The 14,498-nt window shown below is 38.6% G+C and overlaps 1 protein-coding gene across 4 annotated transcripts in view; it reads left to right on the top strand.

Annotated features, from left to right (window-relative positions):
• ATP8A1 (ATPase phospholipid transporting 8A1) overlaps positions 1 to 14,498 on the top strand; it is a 252,519-nt gene that overhangs the window by 113,014 nt on the left and 125,007 nt on the right. For all 4 annotated transcript variants that reach the window (XM_034958523.3, XM_003832229.4, XM_003832230.4 and 1 more), the window contains one exon: positions 3,574 to 3,643. In XM_034958523.3, the coding sequence (XP_034814414.2) occupies positions 3,574 to 3,643 (70 nt within the window). The remainder of the gene's footprint in view (positions 1 to 3,573; positions 3,644 to 14,498) is intronic.

Below are 14,498 nucleotides of genomic sequence, written 5' to 3'. Positions count from 1 at the left end.
ATCTGTAGACTGTCATTAAGTAGTCTATTAATTGCCATTTAGATATGTTTTTTAAACCACACTTAGAAAGCACTATGCTAGGTGATGAGTGCCATGAAGAAAAAAATAAAGCAGGGTTGGGAGTTTCTGTTCTTTCAGGATTCAATGATGAAGGTGAGTTTAAGAATGAACATGAGAAAAGTGAATATGATGCTGTTAAATAGTCCCTATGAAAGACAGTGGTTTAGACTAGGATGATGGTAGTGAAAATAAAAGGAAGTTAATAGAATCCGTGTACCTTGTAGAGGAATATCTGAGAGACTTTGTGAGGGATTGGCAGTAGAAGGCGAAACGAGGAAGGGGTGAGGGTCTCTGGCATGAACAACTGGGTAGATAGAGGTACCATTTACACAGATGGCAGAAGTGGGAATAGGAATAGATGTGGAGGTTGAAATGTTTGAAGTCTTAGGTTTTAGATGACTGTGAGACATACAAGCAGAGCTATCAGGCAAGCAGTTGAATATAAGGGCCTGAAACAAAAGAGAAATCTATGGCTGAAATAGCAATTTGGCAGTCAGTGGTTGGTAAGTGGTATTTGAAGTCATAAAACTGAATGGGATCTCCTGAAGAGAAGATATAAAATGAGGGGGAAATGGAAGGCTGAAGATTAAGCCATGAGGGTAAGGGTTGATTAGAAAAAGAGGAATCAGCAAAAGAGACAACCTTGTTGTTAAAGATGTAGAGGACAGAGAGAGGGTCATAGCACAGAGCCAGGAGAAGAGGATTCAAGGAGAGAGTGGTCATCTGTGTCGGAGACTGCTGCAAGGTTAGGTAAGAAGTTTGAGAAGTATTTGTTGAATGTAGCTGTTCATTGTAATGGTGAGGAGAGAAGAAAAAGGAAAAGACTGGGAATGAAGGGGATAGATGAGTGATGGTTTAGAGAAGGTGAAATGTGAAAGAGTTGAAAAGGGATGTGGCTTAATGGAGGAGTGGTTGCATCGGGTGAGTTTTTTTTTTTTTTTTTATAGTTTAAGTTTTAGGGTACAGGTGCACAACGTGCAGGTTTGTTACATGTGTATACATGAGCCATGTTGGTGTGCTGCACCCATTAACTCGTCATTTAGCTTTGGGTATATCTCCTAATGCTATCCCTCCCCCCTCCCCCCACCCCACAACAGTCCCCGGTGTGTGATGTTCCTCTTCCTGTGTCCATGTGTTCTCATTGTTCAATTCCCACCTGTAAGTGAGAACATGCGATGTTTGGTTTTTTGTCCTTGCAATAGTTTGCTGAGAATGATGGTTTCCAGCTTCATCCATGTCCCTACAAAGGACATGAACTCATCATTTTTTATGGCTGCGGGGCGAGAACAGAGTATGTTAAATGCTTATGAACAGGATCCTTACAGAAGGAGAAGAGGCAGATTCTGGGGAGAACAGCATAACCTTTGGACCGAGGTTACTGAGAAAGTGAGATGAGAGGAGGTTCACAGGCATGTGTAAGGAAGGCCTCTGATAGGAGGAAAATGTTTCTTCCATCATATCAGGAAAAAAGATGGAGGAGATGGTGCACACATAGATATGCAGGTTTTAATGGCAGAAAGAAAAGGGATTTCTTCCCACCCCCAAACCGAGACAGAGTGTCGCTGTTACCCAGGCTGGAGTACAGTGGCTCGATCTCAGCTCACTGCAACCTCCGCCTCCCAGGTTCAAGCTATTCTCATGCCTCAGCCTCCTAAGTAGCTGGGATTGCAGGTGCACATCACCATGCCTGGCTAATCTTTGAATTTTTAGTAGAGATAGGGTTTCACCATGTTGGCCAGGCTGGTCTCGAACTCCTGACCTCAAATGATCCCCCTGCCTCAGCCTCCCAAAGTGCTGGGATTACAGGCGTAAGCCACCATACCCGGGCAAAAAGGGATTTCTTATCTGAGGTTTTTATCAAGGTGAATTTTTGTCAAGGTTCTGGGGTGAAGAGGGAACGTGGGAGACTTGGAGAATGGAGAAGGTGTGCTCTATCCCTGCACAGGGCAAAAGAGCAAGCTTGTTGGAATGTGCTGGGTTACTGGGCAGTAAGGAGCACCCAGTTGGTGTTATATATCATGTATTTGCTAATCTCTTTGGCCGGGTAACTTTTCTTCAGCAACATCTACCTACTTTGATGTAACACAAAAGAGAGTTCTCATTCACCCAATATTTGGAGGTTTCACCAGGAAAAGAGAAGAGCAAGGACATTGATGAGTTTGGGACCACATTATCAAAGCTGGAGTAAAAGAGGCATGAATCAGGAAGGGCTAACGTAGAATGTATAGGTGTCATTACAAAGGAGGCCCAATTAAATGTTCCTGATGTACAGGGATAGAGATTGGGGTAGTAATACCAGGAGCATTATGGATAAAGAAAGAGGGAACTTAAATATTCCTTGAGACAGAGTCTCGCCCTGTCACCCAGGCTGGAGTGCAGTGGTGCAATCTCGGTTCACTGCAACCTCCACCTCCCGGGTTCAAGCGATTCTTCTGCCTCAGCCTCCTGAGTAGCTGGGATTACAGGCACGTGATACCATGCCTGGCTAATTTTTGTATTTTTAGTAGAGACAGGGTTTCACTATGTTGGTCAGGCTGATCTCGAACTCCTGACCTTGTGATCCGTCCGCCTCGGCCTCCCAAAGTGCTGGAATTACAGGCATGAGCCACCGTGCCAGGCCGGGAACTGAAATATTTCTAAATACCTCTGAAAGAAACTCCTGACTGTACACTATGATACCATAACTGACTGCTTCTGCATATTGAACTCATCTCAGTTTTTTAGCTGGTAAAACAAATAGATACAGACATTTGAGTAGTCCTCTTCTGCCCTCAGTTCTGAGGAGGATGCTTACACACTCATGGTCCAAATGAGTCCTATCCTTTGTAATGCTGTCGCAGTTTCTTCCATTCAGTGTTATTTGCTATCTCTTTTTACTAATGCATTGAAAGATGTACATTTGACAGACAGTTCTTATTAAACTATGTCATCAACAGTATTAAAATATTTGTGCTCATTAGCTTAATTTTGCTGCATAAATTAAGTTTTTAGCATGATGCCAGTGGTTTGCTAGTCATCATTGAAAAACTAGTTGTGAATTCTTAAGTTGTTTTTTAAAGTACTAGTATTTGCCTTCATGTGTGATGGGGTGTCACTGATTATCATTTGTATTTTTAATAACAATTGATTTGTATTGATATTTCTATTTTTCATAAAAACTATAACATAATTTATCCTTTAAGAAACCAACTTAAATATTTTTTCAAATCCGAAAACATTGAACTAGGACTTTACTCTGGTGGGTATGAGCTCTTGTAGGTTTCTTAGGAACTATTTTGTCAACTATTCCACTAGAACGGTAGATGGTACCCTGGTGCCTTAAAAGCATAATGTAACATTTACAGGTGCCCAGCTGTACACCCAAGGGATAGTTTGTATATGTGGAAAGTTAGGGCTCATGATTTGGTCAGATTTATTTTTTTACTGTGAATATTAAAATACGTGAGGCATGACAAACACATAGATGCATATCCTTGGTATGATGACACATTATGCAAAACCTCTTTCTTTCAGTGCTAGGAAAAGAATGTCAGTGATTGTTCGCACTCCATCTGGGAAGTTACGACTCTACTGCAAAGGAGCTGTAAGTTTTTATTTTTATTTTTTACAGTTTTAATTTATGATGGTTTATAATGTATATGTTAGGCATTCTATGGAAATGTAACACAGATGTTTAACATGAAGTTGCTGACATCCACTTTTATTGGTGTTTTATAGTAATAGTGTTCAGCCTCTTCTGGTGAAATGTGGAATTCCTTCTGGGTAAATTTGGTGCTTTGAAAAAGTTTGGCCTAGGTTATTTTTATAATTCAATTTTTGATACATAATATTTGAGGTTTATACTATATAAACTGTTAGAAGACAGTTAAATACAGAAAATATTTAAAAATTGTATTAGAATGTGATTCACTCTAGTTTGAATCTAATTTTTTAAGAGCATAGAAATGGGGGAAAATTAGATCACAGTTACTTCCATAATTATGTCATGGGACTAATTTGTCTTGCATTGTTTTAATTATAACAATTTCTGACTTGGCTTTGGTATATTGGCAGCTTATATTGACAGAAATAGTAATATGTTATTCTAACTGAATTTTTCCAGTTAAATATATTTACACTCATGGGAAAATGAGAAATCTGACCAGGGCCCTTTTTTTTAATTGAGATGAGTCAGCATTTTCCTTCTGAACTGTTCTTTCCATTTACCTAGTTTATAACCTTCCCAACTTGGAACATTCCTATTTTGAATAGAATCAACAACCTTGCTTTGTCTCATAGAAACTCGGAAACTGAACTTAAGAAGCTCAAGCCTATTATTTAAATTCATTTTGAGAATGTTAAATGCCTTGGTTTAAAGACAATGAAATGCAATTTTTGAATGCCTTGATTTTAAAGCATTTTGGTAGAATTATTTCATGATGTCTCATGAATTTAGTTTTAGAATTCCTTTGATTTTGTATTCTCATCGATTAAAACACCTAACATTTTTTCATTGTATGCATTCTACCATCACAGTTCGAACTGCATTTTGGAGATAGGAAGATAAGACCTAAGACTTGTCAGGAGCTTAGACTAGTCAGAGAAATATTAAATAAAAAGAAGATTGGGATACAATTTTAAAGTGTATTGTAAAGATCTTCCACATCCCAAAAGTAATATTCAGTGATAAGGGAATAAAGAGAGACTTTAATACATATACACCATGGAATACTATGCAACCATAAAAAAAGGATGAGTTCATGTCCTTTGCAGGGACATGGATGAAGCTGGAAACCATCATTCTCAGCGAACTATCACAAGATCAGAAAACCAAACATCGCATGTTCTCACTCATAAGTAGGAGTTGAACAATGAGAACACATGGACACGGGAAGGGGAACATTACACACCGTTGGGGGGTGGGGGGCTGAGGGAGGGATAGCATTAGGAGAAATACCTAATGTAAATGATGAGTTGATGGGAGCAGCAAACCAACATGGCACATGTATACCTACGTAACAAACCTGCACATTGTGCACAGGTACCCTAGAACTTAAAGTATAATAATAAATAAATAATTTTTTTTTAAAAAAGAGAGCCTTTAAGACCTCCCACTTTAAATGGTTGATAAATGTCCAGTTTACAAAACCCAAATCACATCCTTTCTTGTATAGTTTGGAATCATCTTCTACCTAGAAACTTGTTTGAGGAGTTAAAGCTTTGAATAAAAAATAAAAAATGGTGGACTTCCATTTTTAATAATCATAGAATTAGCTTGCATATATTTTTGCTGTTCTGAAAAAAATTTTAATATATTTTATATAGACTTTATTTTTAAAGCAATTTTAAGTCCCCAGCAAAATTCAGCAGAAGATAGAGTGCACATATACACCCTGCCATCACACACACACATAGCCTCCCCATTATCAACATCCCCCACCAGAGTGGTACATTTGTAACAATCCATGATCTACACTGACACATCATTATCACTCAAACCCTAGACTGTACATGAGGGTTCACTCTTGGTATTGTAAATTCTATAGGTTTGGATAAATGTGTAGTGACATGTATCTACCATTATGGTATCATATACAGTATTTTCATTGCCCTACAAATCCCCTGTGCCCCGCCTAGTCATTTATCTCTTCCCTCAAGGCCCTGGCAACCACTGTTGCTTTTACTGTCCCCACTGTTCCTTTTACTGCCTTTTCCAGAATGTCATATAGTTAGAATGATATGGTATATAGCCTTTCTGGACTGGCCTCTTTCACTTAGTAATATTCATTTAAGGTTCCTCCATGTCTTTTCATGGCTTGAGAGCTTGTTTCTTTTTAGCACTGAATAATCCATTGTCTGGATGTGCCACAGTTTATGCATTCACCTGCTGAAGGACATCTTGGTCTGTTTCCAATTTTGGCAATTATATGAATAAAGCTACTGTAAACATGCATATGCATGTTTTTGTGTAAACATAGGTTTTCATCTCATTTGGGTAAATACCAAGGAGAATAATTGCAAGATCTTACAGTAAGAGTATGTTTCATTTTGTAAGAAACTGACAAACTGTCTTCCAAGTGGCTATGCCATTTTGCATTCCCATTAGCAATTAATGAGAGCTTTTGTTGCTCCACATCTTCACCCACGTTTGAAGTTGTCAGTGTTTTGGATTTGGGCTATTCTAATAGATGTGTACTGGTATTTTATTGTTGGCTTAATTTCCAATTCCCTGAAATATGATGTTGAACATTTTTTCATATGCTTATTTAACATCTGTATGTCTTCTGTGATGAGGTATCTTCAGATCTTTTGCCCATTATTAAATTGGTTGTTCATTTTATTGTAGTTACTTTTTTATTTTTTTAATTGTATTTATTCATTTATTCATTTATTTTTAGAGACAGGGTCTCTGTCACCCAGGCTGGAGGGCAGTGATGTGATCATAGCGCACTATAACCTCAGATTCCTGGGCTCAAGTGATCCTCCTGTCTCAGCCTTGTTTTTATTACTTGTACACATTTATGGGGTACATGAGAAATTGTTACATGTATATAATGCAGAGTGATCAAGCCAGGATACTTAGAGTCCATCAGCTTAGTACAATACATTTTTTGTGGAGTATAGTCACCCTACTCTGCTATCAAACATCGAATTGATTCCTTCTATCATACCGTATGTTTGTACTCTTTAACCCAGTCCTCTTTATCCTCCCTCCTTCCATCCTCCTGCCTCTGTCTCACCCTTCCCTGTTGGTGTTTGTACTTCCTACCTCTATGTGATCATTTTTTTTTTTTTAGCTCTCACGTATAAGTGAGAATATGCTATGTTTGTCATTCTGTGCCTGGCATATTTCACTTGATAATGACCTCCAGTTTCATCTACGATGCTGCAAATGACATGATGTCATTATTCTTTATGGCTGAATAGTATACCATTGTGTGTATATACACCTGTTTTTTTTATCTATTGGTCTGTTGATGGACACTTAAGTTAATTCCATATCTTTGCTATTGTGAATAGTGCTGCAGTAAACATCTGAGTGCAGGTATCCCTTTGATATATTGATTTTTTTTTTCCTTTGGGTACTTACCCAGTAGCGGGATTGCTGGATTGAATGGTAATTCTAGTTTCTTTGAGAACTCTCTATACTATTTTCCATAGTGGCTGTACTAGTTTACATTCCCACCAACAGTATGTAAGAGGTCCTTTCTCTCCACATCCTCGCCTACATCAGTTATTTGTTGTCTTTTTGATAATAGCCATTCTGACTGGGGTAAGATACATCTCATTGTGGTTTTGATTTGCCTCTGATTGCTAGTGATGTTGAGCATTTTTTTCATATACTTGTTGACCATTTGTATGTCTTCTTTTGAGAAATGCTTATTCATGTCCTTTGTCCACTTTTTAAGGGAATTACTTGTTGCCTGTTGTTTCAGTTTCTTGTATATTCTGGCTATTAGTCCTTTTTAGGGTGAATAGTTTGCAGATACTTTCTTCTATTCAACAGATTCTCTTCACTCTGTTGATTGTTTCTTTTGCTGTGCTTTTTAGTTTAATATAATCCCATTTGTGAATTTTTGTTTTTGTTGCCTGTGTTTTCAAGATCTTGGTCATAAATTTTTTGCCTAAACCAATGCCCAGGATAGTTTTCCCTAGGTTTTCTTCTAGTATTTTTAAAAGTTTGAGTCTTATGTTTGTTTTTAATCCATTTTGATTTTTTGTTTTCTTTGTATATGGCAAGAGATAAGGGTTCCGTTTCTTTCTTATTTAGGATGGGTTTTCAGATTTCCCAGCACCATTTATTGAAGAAGAAGCATGACCTTTCTCCAGTGTATGTTCTTATCAGCTTTGTCAAAGATCAGTTGGTTATAAATATGTGACTTTATTTCTGGGTTCCCTAGGTTTATGTGTCTATTTTTGTACCAATACCATGTTGTTTTGGTTACTATAGCCTTGTAATAAATTTTAAATGTAGGTAATGTGATGCCCCCAGCTTTGTCCTTTTTGCTCAGGATTATTTTAGCTATTTGGGCTCTGTTTTGATTCCATATGAATTTTAGGATTATTTTTTCTAACTGTGAAGAATGGCATTGGTATTTTGTTTTGGGGGGGGTATTTTATTTTATTTTTTAGTACATGAATAAATTCTTCAGTGGTGATTTCAGAGATTTCCATGCAGCCATCACCCAAGCAGTGTACGCAATACCCAATATGTAGTCTTTTATCCCTCACTCCCCTCCCACCCTTCCTCTCCCCCCAGGTCCCAAAGTATGTTGTATCATTCTCGTGTCTTTGCATCCTCATAGCTTAGCTGTCACTTATGAGTGAGAACATATGATGTTTGGTTTCCCATTTCTGAGTTACTTCACTTAGAATAATCATCTCCAATTCCATCCAGGTTGTTGTGAGTGCCATTATTTCACTCTTTTTATGGCTGAGTAGTATTCCGTGGTATATACAGATACCACATTTTCTTTATCTACTTGTTGATTTATGGGCGTCTGGGCTGGCTCCATATTTTTGCAATTGCAAATTGTGCTGCTATAAACATGTGTGCAAGTATCTTTTTTGTATAATGACTTATTTTCCTCTGGGTAGATACCCAGGAGTGGGATTGCTGGATCAAATGGTAGTTCTACTTTTAGTTCTTTAAGGAATCTCCACACTGTTTTCCATAGTGGTTGTACTAGTTTACATTCCCACCAGCAGTGTAAAAGTGTTCCCTTTTCACCACATCCCTACCAACATCTATTAGTTTTTGAGTTTTTGATTATGGCCATTCTTGCAGGAGTAAGGTGGTATCACATTGTGGTTATGATTTGCATTTCCCTGGTAATTAGTGATGTTGAGCATTTTTTCATGTGTTTGTTCACCATTTGTATATCTTCTTTTGAGGATTGTCTGTTCATGTCCTTAGCCCACTTTTTGATGGGATTGTTTATTTTCCTCTTGCTGATTTGAGTTTGTTGTAGATTCTGGATATTAGTCCCTCATCAGATGCATACTTTGTGAAGATTTTCTCCTACTCTGTGTGGGTTGTCTGTTTACTGTCCTGATTATATTTTTTTGCTGTGCTTTTTAGTTTAAGTCCCATCTATTTGTCTTTGTCTTTGTTGCATTTGCTTTTGGGTTCTTGGTCATGAAGTCTTTGCCTAAGCCAGTGTCCAGAAGGGTTTTTCTGATATTATCTTCTAGAGTTTTTATGGTTTCAGGTCTTAGATTTAAGTCTTTGATCCATCTTGAGTTGATTTTTGTCTAAGATGACAGATGAGGATCCAGTTTTATTCTTCTACATGTGACTTGCCAACTATCCCAGCACCATTTGTTGAATAGGGTGTCCTTTCCCCACTTTATGTTTTTGTTTGCTTTGCTAAAGATCAGTTGGCCATAAGTATTTGACTTTATTACTGGGTTCTTCATTCTCTTCCATTGGTCTATATGCCTATTTTTATACCACTACCATGCCGTTTTGGTGACTATGGCCTTATATAGTATTATATATAATTTGAGGTCAGGTTATGTGATGCCTCCAGATTTGTTGTTTTTGCTTGGTCTTGCTTTGGCTTTGCAGGCTCTTTTGTGGTTCCATACAAAATTTAGGATTATTTTTTCTAATTGTGAAGAATGGTGGTGGTATTTTGATGGAAATTGCATTGAATTTGAAGATTGCTTTTAGCAGTATGTCATTTTTACAACATTGATTGTACCCATCCATGAGCATGGGATGTGTTTCCCTTTGTTTGTGTTGTCTGTGATTTCTTTCAGCAGTGTTTTGTAGTTTTCCTTGTAGAGGTCTTTCACCTCCTTGGTCAGGTATATTCCTAAGTATTTTTATTTTTTTGCAGCTATTGTAAAGGGGGTTGAGTTCTTGATTCTCAGCTTGGTCACTGTTGGTGTATAGCAGAGCTACTGGTTTGTGTGCATTAATTTTGTATCCTGAAACTTTGCTGAATTCATTTACTAGTTCTAGGAGCTTTTCGGAGGAGTTTTTAGGGTTTTTAGGTATATGATCATGTCATCAGCAAACAGCGACAGTTTGACTTCTGTTTATCAGTTTGGATTCCCTTTATTTCTTTCTCTTATCTAATTGCTCTGGCTAGAACTTCCGTATTATGTTGAATAAAAGTGGTGAAAGTGGGCGTCTTTGTCTTGTTCCAGTTCTCGGGGGAATGCTTTCAACTTTTTCCCATTCAGTATAATGTTGACTATGGGTTTGTCCTAGATGGCTTTTATTACCTTAAGGTATGCCTCTTCTATGTCGATATTGCTGAGGGTTTTAATCATAAAGGGATGCTGGGTTTTGTCAAATGCCTTTTCTGCATCTATTGAGATGATCACGGTGGGGGGTTTTTTGTTTTTTTTTGTTTTTTTCTTGAGACGGAGTTTCGCTCTTTTTGCCCAGGCTGGAGTGCAATGGCATGATCTCGGCTCACCGCAACCTCCACTTCCTGGGTTCAAGAAATTCTCCTGCCTCAGCCTCCCAAGTAGCTGGGATTACAGGCGTGCACCACCATGCCTGGCTAATTTTGTATTTTTTTTAGTAGAGACAGGGTTTCTCCATGTTGGCCAGGCTGGTCTCGAACTCCAGACCTCAGGTCATCTGCCCGCCTTGGCCTCCCAAAGTGCTGGGATTACAGGCATGAGCCACCATGCCGGGCCTGGTTTTTGTTTTTAATTCTGTTTATGTGGTGTGTCACATTTATTGACTTGCAGATGTTAAACCATCTCGGCATCCCTGGTATGAAACCCACTTGATCCTGGTGGATTATCTTTTTGATATGCTGCTGGATTCAGTTAGCAAGTTTTGTTGAGGATTTTTGTGTGTATGTTCATCAGGGATATCGGTCTGTAGTTTTTTTTGTTTTATCCTTTCCTGGTTTTGGTATTGGGGGATAGTGGCCTCATAGAATGACTTTGAAAGGATTCCCTCTTTCTCTATCTTTTGGAATAGTGTCAATAGGATTGGTACCAGTTCTTCTTTGAATGTGTGATAGAATTCAGCTGTGAATTCGTCTGGTCCTGGACCTTTTTTGTTGGTAACTTTTTAATTACCATTTCAGTCTTGCTGCTGATCTGTTCAGAGATTCTGTATCTTCCTGGTTTAATCTAGGAGGGTTGTATATTTCCAGGAATTTGTCCATCTCCTCTGGGTTTTCTAGTTTATGCACATAGAGGTGTTCACAGTAGCCTTGAATGATCTTTTGTACTTTGGTCGTATTGGTTACATTATAGTATCTCCTATTTTGTTTCTAACTGAGCTTATTTGGATCTTCTCTCTTATTTTCTTGGTTAATCTCGCTAATGGTCTATCGATGTTATTTATCTTTTCAAAGAACCAGCTTTTTGTTTAATTTACATTTTGTAGTTGTTGTTTCAATTTCATTTAGTTCTGCTCTGATCTTGGTAATTTATTCTGCTGGGTTTGGGGTTGGTTTGTTCTTGTTCCCCTAGTTCCTTGAGGTGTGACCTTAGATTGTCTGTTTGTGCTCTTACAGACTTTTTGATGTAGACATTTAATGCTATGAACTTTCCCCTTAGCACCCCTTGTGCTGTGTCCCAGAGGTTTTGATAGTTTGTGTCACTATTATTCAGTTCAAATCATTTTTGAATTTCCATCTTGATTTCATTTTTGACCCAGTGATCATTCAGGAGCAGGTTATTTAATTTTCATGTATTTGCATGGTTTTGAAGTTTCCTTTTGGAGTTGATTTCCAATTTGATTCCACTGTGGTCTAAGATAGTACTTGCTATAATTTCTAATTTCTTAAATTTGTTGAGACTTATTTTGTGGTCTATCATGTGGTCTATCTTGGAGAATGTTCCATGTGCTGATGAATAGAATGTATATTCAGCATTTGTTGGGTACAGTGTTCTGTAAATATCTGTTAAGTCCATTTGTTCGAGAGTATAATTTACATCCATTGTTTCTTTGTTGACTTTCTGTCTTGATGACCTGTCTAGTGCTGTCACTGGAGTATTTGAAGTCCCCCACTATTATTGTGCTGCTGTCTATCTCCTTTCATAAGTCTAGTACTAATTGTTTTATAAATTTGGGAGCTCCAGTGTTAAGTGCGTATATATTTAGGATTGTGATATTTCCTGTTGGATTAGTCCTTTTGTCATTATATAATGTCCCTCTTTGTCTTTTACTGCTGTTGCTTTATGTTTGTTTTGTCTAGTATAAGAATAGCTACTCCTGCTTGCTTTTGGTGTCCATTTGCATAGAATATCTTTTTCCACCCTTTTACCTTAAGTTTTATGAGCCCTAATATGTCAGGTAAGTCTCTCAAAGACAGCAGATACTTGGTTGGTGAATTCTTATCCATTCTGCCATTCTGTATCTCTTAAGTGGAGCACTTAGGCCATTTACATTCAATGTTAGTATTGACACGTAAGGTTCTATTCTATTCATCATACTATTTGTTGCCTGAATACCTTTTTTTTCATTGTGTTATTATTTTACAGGTCCCGTGAGATTTATGCTTTAAGGAAGTTCTATTTTGGTGTATTTCAAGGATTTGTTTCCAGATTTAGACTCCTTTTAGCAGTTCTTATACTGCTGGCTTGGTAGTGGCAAATTCTCTGAGCATTTGTTTTTCCGAAAAAGACTGTATCTTTCCTTCATTTATGAAACTTAGTTTCGCTGGTTACAAAATTCTTGGCTGATAATTGTTTTATTTGAGGCTAAAGGTAGGTCCTCAATCTCTTCTAACTTGCAGGGTTTCTGCTGAGAAATCTGCGTTAATCTGATAGGTTTTCATTTATAGGTTACCTGATGTTTTTGCTTCATAGCTCTTAAGATTTTTTTCTTCATCTTGACTTTAGATAACCTGCTGACTATGTGCTGAGGTGATGATCTTTTTGCGATATATTTCTCAGGTGTTCTTTGAGTTTCCTGTATTTGGATGTCTAGATCTCTAGCAAGGCCAGGGAAATTTTCCTCGATTATTCCTTCAAATATGTTTTCCAAACTTTTAGATTTCTCTTCCTTAGGAACACCAATTATTCTTAGGTTTGGTCGTTTAACACAATCCCAAACTTGTTGGAGGCTTTGTTCATTTTTTTTTAGTTCTTTTTTCTGTATCTTTATCAGATTGGGGTAATTTAAAAGCCCTGTCTTTGAGCTCTGAAGTTCTTTTTTCTACTTGTTCAAATCTGTTGTTGAGACTTTCCATTTCTCTAAGTGTGGCCTTCATTTCTGGAGGTTGTGATTGTTTTTTATTTATGCTATCTGTTTCACTGGAGATTTTTCCAGTCATATCCTGCATCATTTTTTGGATTTATTTAAGTTAGACTTCACCTTTCTCTGGTGCCTCATTGATTAGCTTAATAATTGACCTTCTGAATTCTGTTTCTGGCAATTCAGAGATTTCTTCTTGAATTGGATCCATTGCGGTGACTTAGCATGATCTTTTGGGGTATTAAAGAACCTTGTTTTGTCATATTACCAGAATTGTTTTTCTGGTTCCTTCTCATTTGGGTAGACTGTGTCAGAGGGAAGATCTGGGGCTCAAGGGCAACTGTTTAGATTCTTTCATCCCATGGAGTACTCCCTTGATTTGGTGTTCTCCCCCTTCCTCTAGGGATGGGGCTTACTGAGAGCCAAACGGCAGTGATTGTTATTTCTCTTCTTGATCTAGCCACCCCACAGAGATACCAGGCTCTGGGCTGGTCCTGGGGAGTGTCTGCACGAAGTCCTGTGATATGATCCATCTTCAGGTCTCTCAGCTGTGGATACCAGCACCCACCTGCTTTGGTGGAGGTAGCAGGGTAGTGAAGTGGACTTGGAGAGGGTCCTTGGTTGTATTTTTGTTAAGTGTGCTGGTTTTGTTTTGGTTGGCCTCCAGCCAGGAGGTGGCACTTTCAAGAGCTCATCAGCTGCTATAGTATAGGGAGGATGCAAGCTTGCCCTCGGGTCAGGCAGTAGGTGTGAAGCCATAGAGCTCCCAAGAGATGTCCTTTGTCTTGGGCTACCAGGGCAGGTAGACAAAGACTATCAGCTAGGGGCAGAGTCAGGCATGTCTGAGCTGAGACTCTCCTTGGGTGGGACTTGATGAGGCTGCTGTGGGGGATGGGGGTGCGGTTCCCAGGCCAATGGAGTTATGTTCCCAGGGGGATTATGGCTGCCTCTGCTGCATCACACACATCACCAGGGAAGTGGGGAAAAGCTGGCAGCCACAGGACTTACCCAGCACCCATGTAGCCTGCAGCCCAAAAGGCTGGTCTCACTCCCACTGTGCACCCCCAACAGCACCAAGTTTGTTTCCAAGCAGCCAGTGAGCAGGGCTGAGAACTTGCCCCCAGCTACAAGCTTCCCAGCTGAGAAAGCAAGCTGACTCACAGTTCCTCAGCTGTCCCATGGAGCCTGCAGCAGCAGTCTTCCTCCTTCAAAAAGTGTGGATTCTCTTGGCTTTCCTGATATGTTCATGTGGTAGTTCTTGGAGCAAAAGTTCATGTCA

The sequence above is a fragment of the Pan paniscus genome, chromosome 3 (assembly GCF_029289425.2).
Source record: "Pan paniscus chromosome 3, NHGRI_mPanPan1-v2.0_pri, whole genome shotgun sequence".
Classification (NCBI taxonomy): Eukaryota; Metazoa; Chordata; class Mammalia; order Primates; family Hominidae; genus Pan; species Pan paniscus.
Note: the sequence above shows the minus strand (reverse complement) of the source record. Positions and strands in the feature narration are given on the sequence as shown.